This window comes from Pogonomyrmex barbatus, unplaced genomic scaffold (genome assembly GCF_055798465.1).
Source record: "Pogonomyrmex barbatus isolate J1 unplaced genomic scaffold, ASM5579846v1 scaffold3, whole genome shotgun sequence".
Lineage (NCBI taxonomy): Eukaryota > Metazoa > Arthropoda > Insecta > Hymenoptera > Formicidae > Pogonomyrmex > Pogonomyrmex barbatus.
In genome coordinates this window covers 18,754,450-18,762,000 of record NW_028297127.1, presented here as the reverse complement: position 1 = coordinate 18,762,000, position 7,551 = coordinate 18,754,450, and the positions used below count along the sequence as shown (strand labels likewise).

Sequence of the window (7,551 nt, the reverse complement as noted above, 5' to 3'; positions counted from 1 at the left end):
TATATACATTATATATTCTATCATTCATGAGATTATTCCATTTAATGAAATTTGTATATCATGCATGCGTGTATATATATAATAAAAATCTTTTATAAATGACATAACTAGTTTTTATATAATTTAATGTTTTCTAACATGAAGGTAATATTTAAGGAATGATTACAGAGTTCAACTAAGATAAGAGGCTGTCTCATTTTTAGTTGATTTCAAGTTGATTCATAAATCAACTTTGTAAATGACTGGTGATCATGTCACACATAAATTCTAATAAACATATCAATTATAATCTTCTTATCGTTCAACAAAATATAACTGCAATAAAATAACCTATGTTGATTGAGCCTATTCTGCTTGGTTCCACTTTCCTTTACTCGCTTTTCTTTATTGCATCTCCTTTATCTTTCCATGACAGGGTACACGTTCCATTTTTGCATTCTTTTATTAAATCAGGACATGGCTGATCCCCTTTGGCTTCTTGTCCCTTATTTCTCAATTGCCACCATTTGATCAATAAGGGTTGTATAAGAAATCTCCATATTATTAGGATTATAGGAACCGCAAAACACGGCACGCACACCATTCCGTATGTAACTTATTTTTACAATCTAAAATTACAAAGAAACATTTTTTTAATAAAGAGACAAAAGGATGAATCCTTGGAGTGAAGGTACTGTTTCGATCAATCAGCTACCTTGTCTCTTATCGTTGCTATGTTGGCTGTACCCTCATTTCTAAAAGTACAAAGAAATGATTATTACCTTCTGAGAAAGAGGCAGAAACGCTATATCGAATTTCCACGGGGCAACAATTGGACGAATGCGAGAGATATCGATATGACCATAACCTAAACGAATACGAAGTACGAAATCTCGGGTGTATTTCGATATTATTCTCGTGAATACAAGTAATATGTTGTAAATCCAAGTGATGTGCGCCGAGCTTCGAAGTGACAGCTAGAGACGTTTATTCACTCCTTAGAAATATCAGGTAATCGTATGCGTAGTACGTACATGACACACCTCCATTCTTTGGTTTCCTTCACTTGTTCGCAGCGCCGCGCTGAAAGCGACTAGACTAGGCTTGGATTAGTATCAAATGGGCGCATGTGCACGCGTTAATTCTATTTAGATTAATTAAAAGAGAACTTTACAGTTCGATTAATTAGTGATTAACTTTCCGAACAATATTTACATTATTAGTTTTGAATGAATAACTTTTATTATAAAATAATTTTTATTATAAATTGAATATTGAACCGAAGATTAACTTATCAAGTGATATCTGTTATTAATGATGATATCTATTATTTTGTTAACATAAATGGATTAATTTTTTATTGTTTAGTATACAGGAAAAAATTAGATTATTACAAATATAGTTTTGCCTTTAGTAATTTTGCCAGATTTAATTAATCGACAATTAAGTTAATTGCAGTTTGGTCAAAGTTACTCTAGTTTTGCATAGATACCCGTTTTCTTTTACCCTAATATCATACACGCTTGTCTCTACGAAAAGTCTAACTTAACACGATCATGATGCGTTATACGGTATTTAACAATACACACGCAAAGAGACATGGTCACAGCCATACATCGTGATTGCAGGATCTTTCTCAGATTCTACTTAAATATACATATACATACATGTGTATATATTATAAGGTACTGAAAGAGATATATACGAGAGCATCTGCGTTGCAAAATGTTTACGGCAAGAGTTATCTGAATGTTTAAAATACGCTCCAATTCGATCGGTTCTTTCGATCTCAAGGAAGCACTCTCGAATAAATGTTACGCGATGAGTTCTTTCCTTTTCTTTCGACTCTTACATGCTCCCAAACACTTTGCGACCCCTCGTTACAGATAGCGAGACGATGACGACGCTCAAGACAAAGAAAACTAGACCGAAGAGAGTGGTCAAGGCTCTGCACCATTGCCGCTTCCGTTTCGCTCTCGCGATCGCCCGGCTTAAACGCTCGACCTGCGTCACATCGAGCGTGAAATCGAAATCGTCTCTTCGTATTGCTAAACGATGATTCCAGTCGTTCGATGAGGCGACTGTTTCTTCGGTGGATGATCCTACTTCGCTGCACTCCAACTGCTGAAACAACCGTTTTTTCCTATATATAATACGCTTAGTTGAAATGATTCGATCGAAATCTGTTTGGTTAATTAATCCTGATTAACTGCATGACGAAGAGAAATTGTTCGACAAACTACGTTGATCAATTCAGACCGAGCGTACTCACCATCGAATACTTTGACTCAGTTTCGCAAGACTTCTTTCTTGCAAAGCCGGAATTCTTTTTCGTCTCGTTGTCCCCTTCGCGTCTCGTTATCCTCTGGTTCTTGAGCGACAATATTGATCGTCCCGGATTGTAGAAACAGCGAGGACTGACGTAAAATTTCGAGTGGACTGGATTCGCTCTCGATGGCACGTTTTTTACGCAGCCCGGCCATGGACTCTTGTCGTTGAACGCCCAGGAAGGGCAAACGTATTCATACACATTGTCGTTCCTCATACCGATCTCTAGAGAAACAATACGCGAGATATCGCGCAGGATATCCTCCGGTGCCGCCGTGATGTCGCCGTCTATCACAGAGTTGAGAGTTCGGGATAATTCGAGAAGCACCTCGCGCGCTCTTGACGTTGGTGGCGGCGGTGGTGGTGATGGTGGTGATGGTGGTGGTGGTAGTGGTGGTGGCGGCGGCGGCGGCGGCGGAAATGGTGGTGGTGATGGTGAATAGTTGTACGTGCAACCGCATACACGACACGTATAAATACCTGATAAAGCAAAAACGTTCTGATAAGTGAAGTTGTTTCAAAGCAAAACAGAGCTATCGCTTTTGTCAGAAAATTTTTCGAACACTTTTACCTTCGTAATCAGTACTGTGATCTTCAGCGTGATGATAAACGACGGAGGGCCAAATGGGCCGCGGTATTACGTCACTCTCGTGGATCACCGCCAAGCCACCGTACGATGGATCTCTCGTCGACGCTGACGCGTAATAGGAATACGAACCGGCCGACAACGGTGGCGAATGGCTCGAGTAACCGGAGCTGGTCGACGTTCTGTAACATCTTCGTGGATTGTTGCGTGACACTGTTGACTTGCCGCCTGTGATGCCGCTCACGAATTTAGAGATCTCAACGTCTGCCAAGTCCGACCTTATCCTGGAAGATTATTTAAATTTTATTAGATTGAAGCAAGAAATATGTTGTATCTCTCATAAAGTTGAAAATAAATAACTCATACAATTTTCAAGTAATTTTTTGTCAATAAAAACGGTCATTATTCGATTTCTATTATTTTCATTAGAAGAGTTTCTTCAATCTTCTTTTCGAAAAAAAAAAAAAACGATAAACTTTTTTCCAAATTCAAATCCACGCAAGAACTGAGAACTAATCTAATACATCTCATCTTTCTATATTTCTTTTAATTATAGAAATAAGCATAATGATTTCTATTTTTTTTAATTAATATTCTTCTCTAAAGATTTGTAGAATAGACAGAATTTAAAAATTTTCTGATTTGAATCTGATTTCATTGGAATAAAGAGAATAATTGATAAAAAATTAAGAAAATCCAAAATCTTTAAAAAAAAAATATATATATATATATATATATATATATATATATATTAATTTTAAAAAAAGCAATAATAAAAAATGATCACTTGATACTTTTAATGTTAGGTTCTTACCATTCGATCTCGTATGGCTCGATCGTAGGTGACGCGGCGTAAACGCGCCTGTCGGCCTCCGCACCGTCGGGTTCGATCCGACTCCTGGTTCTGGGATCGCGCGGGATCGCCGCTCGCCTCGGTACGCCGCCACTCGAACGCATCCCCCGACGGCACTCGGTGGCATTCGGATGCTACCGCAGAGATCGGAGGCTCATCAAAGGCCAACAACCGTCGCCGCATGCTCGATCAGCTGCGCTTTCGGTATCGACGGACCTCGTGACTTCCTACAGGTCAACATGAAACATCGGTCCTTCTTTCGATTGAAAGCGAATCACGCTCGTCTTACGTGTAAAGGCGCACACGTGTATTTCACCGGACGATTTTATCGAACGCGCGACGGATGATCCGCGTTTCAAGGTCGCTTTCACATTCGTTGTTCACGTAAGAAATCGGCCGACGTAAAGCCGCCTATTACGTTATTCGGAACGTGTCGAACGTTAATGGAGGTCATCGTCGTCCTTTTTCTTCGATCTCATGTTATTCCCGACGCGAGTGTTACATTCCTCTTCTCCTCCACCCCTGGCTCTCTCCCATTTTATCGGTACCCGCGGCACGAGGCGACTCCTCTCCGACGACGTGTCAAATTTCGTCAACGTGACATACGAGGAGAAGAGAAAGCGGATATATGCGAGAATAGCCCGCTTTCGAATTAGGTCAACTTGAGTATTGGAAAGTGCCCTTTGTGTTCGTTGCGTTAAATTCCATTGCGTGTCGTTTGCCACATATGTGCGACACGACATTTAATTACCTGCTCGCCACTTCGTCTCTTTCTTTTTCTTTTTTTCTTCTTCCTTTAAAGTTACGACTTTCGACTCCGCTGTCGGCGAATCAACGGCCGGCCGTTCGCACGGATCAACGTCCGGGATCTCCAACATACGTGTTACCTCACAAGCAAAAGCTGCTTGTATGTTTGTAATTACCTAGGATACGTGGATCAATGCACATGCTGTAACTCTGGGTCGTCGTACATTCCATCATCGGCAGCCAGACGGTCAGCAGCCAGCCGCTTTCACATCGGCACGGCACGTTCGCCAATGTTTATGTGTTACAATCGTGCACCCTAGAATATCATGTACATTAACAAAAGCTCTGTGTGAAGGAGAAACGAGCCACCCACGTAAATTGATCGGTTACAATCGCGACTGACAGTAATTCTCCACTGATACGTTCGGAATGTCTCTGATAAACGCGACCACTTTCACAAATTTTTTTCTAAATCCGTCGATTCGACCTGTTAATTCGCAATTCGAGATCGACCGTTTCGCGTTCATATTTTTTTATATATACACGTCACGTAACGAGTCGTAATGTAATACTTTACATAAGCGTCAGAGACGAGATGAGGGAAAAGAGCAAACGCGGAGACGCCAATTATTCATTGTTTACGTGGATACGTATCGATATACGTGGGTTAGGGCGATCAAGCAAACCGGTATGAGAATAAATACATTTTCGCACGTCTAGAATAATAAAACTGCAACTGGGACTCATTCTAAACTCGAGCCGGGTAGAATGAATGTTAATATTGAAAGATATCTATTAGATTCGGAAAAAATTAACGGAGACCGACTGGATTTGAACTCGGGATCCCTCGTCTACCAATCCGACACTTAGTCTGCACGACCACGACGGCTCCTCTCTGTTAGTGTTTATATTCCGAATCTCTTTCATGACCGCTTACGGTCGTCTAATTCTTACAGTTCGGCCATTCTGGTATTACATTCGTCCCGAATGTACCGAGTCTTCCTCTATCGGATTTTTATCCGAAACTTGGAGCTTCTGCTCCCGACTTTCGATCACTTTCTTGAACGACCGACACGACTCCTTTGGAGTACTACTCCACGACTTTTTTCCCGTTCATTTCTCTTGAACGACCGACAACGACTTTGGAGTACTACCCCCGACTTTTTCCGTTCACTCCTGAACGATCGACTTGTCAGGTAACATAGGCTGAATCTTCTCTGAGGTAACATAGGCTGAATCCCACTTCTGAGATTGAAAGATTAGATTCGGAAAATATTCTATTAGATTCGGAAAAAATTAACGGAGACCGACTGGATTTGAACTCGGGATCCCTCGTCTACCAATCCGACACTTAGTCTGCACGACCACGACGGCTCCTCTCTGTTAGTGTTTATATTCCGAATCTCTTTCATGACCGCTTACGGTCGTCTAATTCTTACAATATCTTAAATGCATCGATCGCCGGTGAGCGTCACGTGAGAGAAATAGCCCGCGCGATCTTAACATATTTTCTCCTCGGAGAGTTTTATGGCCTTTCTACGGTGTTACATTTATGCATGTGAAGAGAGATATTACACACAGGTAGGCACGCGAGTAGACAGACAGACAGACAGGCAGGCAAGCAAGCAAGCAGGCACGCACGCACGCTCATACAATGTGGCCGCTGCCGAGTGTGCGGCCGGCGCGAAACGAAACCGCGAAAAATATTTGACTCACGGACTTTCACTCGCACTCATTCAGGGCCGTCGATGGAAAAAAGATCGTCGCCGGCCACGCCGTTTCGTCTCGCTCGCTTGATCTCGCGGCTCGACCGGGAGATCCAAAAGATCCCCGCGGTCGCTTTCGCGCCATCGAAAGTTTCGCGCGAATGTCTCTAATCATTTTATGGATTCCCGGCGGCGGTCGCGCGTTTGCGGCATCGCGCGTTCCACATCGCGTCGCCTGCGAGAGATCTCCCTCGACGTCTCCCCAATTCTCCGATTCCAATCCACGACTGGTAGTCGCGTGGAACATCCGAGAGCTTCGCGCGAAACATAATCGAACGTTCGAATCGATGGGAGGAAGGTGATTTGATCCCGTCGATCTCGTCATCCCGCGCCGACTCAAGTATCCCCGCGGATCGGCCGCAAAGCAAACCGCCAAACATCCGAAGTTGATACTCTCATTTTCAGACCATATCCAATCTGCGTATCCGGGTCGGATCTAAACTGGTTACATGAGGAACGAAGGACCGACATACCGATTGCGACACACCGTCGGATGAAAAGCATTCGGAGCCTAAAGAAGGAAAGTTACGAGTGACTTACGCTATCGTCGATTAAGTAACATTCACGGAGCACCGAGAGTTCGCGGTGATTTCTCGCGTGGCGAATAACAAAGTAGTTGGACAGACACGTTTCCCTCTTGCTTTTCTTAACGAGTGTTTAAGTGCTCGCGGCCGCAGCTCGCGTGAAGCGCGCGTGCGATCGTCAGGTCGTTCTGAAGACACGCGGAAAAGGAGGAGGGAGGGAGAGAGATACCTGTGCCCGGTTGAATGATCCCGTTCATCGATTTTTACATGTTCGTCGTGTATCGCGTAATTATACCTTTCTCCGTCCTTCTCTCCTTCTCTCTTACTCCTTTCCGTCTCTCATCCGGACGATCCGCACATGTAGAGGATTTGCACGCGGCGAACTTTCACACGCGCATCGCGCCGATCGGCATCCGCTGCCCGCGCTCACGGCGGTCCAAAAGAAACTGAAAGACTCCACCGGCGATCAGCGGCACCATCACCGCTGAGATTCGATCCTCCGTCTCGTGGGGGTTGTACCTTGTCTTGCTCGACTCCTTCCTTGTCTCTCTTCCCGTCATGGATTTTGTTTAATCCTTTTCTTTTCTTGATCTACCGCTTCTTTTGTATCCTGTATTTCTTCAACTTTCCATGTCTTTTTTTTCGCTATGATATCCATGCTACTTAAATATCCGAAAAAAGATTAATTAAAATCTATTTTTTTTTTACTTCACAGGCGTGCGTTTTTGTTGTAATTAAATAAATATATTAATCATTAATATATACTAA

At 42.9% G+C, this 7,551-nt stretch overlaps 1 protein-coding gene across 5 annotated transcripts; it reads right to left on the bottom strand.

Moving 5' to 3' along the window:
• Positions 1 to 721: 721 nt before the first annotated feature.
• On the bottom strand, positions 722 to 7,437 carry LOC105427827 (uncharacterized). Of its 5 annotated transcripts, none has more exons than XM_089080302.1 (6): positions 7,303 to 7,437; positions 4,670 to 4,809; positions 3,708 to 3,973; positions 2,879 to 3,177; positions 2,252 to 2,787; positions 722 to 2,103 (listed from the first exon to the last, which is right to left on the bottom strand). In XM_089080302.1, the coding sequence occupies exons 3-6, from the start codon at positions 3,848 to 3,850 to the stop codon at positions 1,828 to 1,830; spliced, it is 1,254 nt and encodes a 417-aa protein (XP_088936428.1). In that variant the 5' UTR covers positions 3,851 to 3,973; positions 4,670 to 4,809; positions 7,303 to 7,437; the 3' UTR covers positions 722 to 1,827. The 5 variants fall into 5 exon arrangements, with proteins under 5 accessions (XP_088936428.1, XP_088936430.1, XP_088936427.1 ...); XM_089080304.1 differs by lacking the exon at positions 7,303 to 7,437 and adding an exon at positions 7,079 to 7,286 and having other exon boundaries at positions 722 to 2,100; XM_089080301.1 differs by lacking the exon at positions 7,303 to 7,437 and adding an exon at positions 6,800 to 7,285.
• Between the last annotated feature and the right edge of the window lie 114 nt (positions 7,438 to 7,551).

Coding starts and splice junctions, on each gene's coding strand:
- LOC105427827 (XM_089080302.1), bottom strand. CDS start 3,850: ATGCGTTCGAGTGGCGGCGTACCGAGGCGAGCGGCGATCCCGCGCGAT. Junction 3,178..3,707: donor GAGCCATACGAGATCGAATG/GTAAGAACCTAA, acceptor ATAATCTTCCAG/GATAAGGTCGGACTTGGCAG. Junction 2,788..2,878: donor TCACAGTACTGATTACGAAG/GTAAAAGTGTTC, acceptor TTGCTTTATCAG/GTATTTATACGTGTCGTGTA.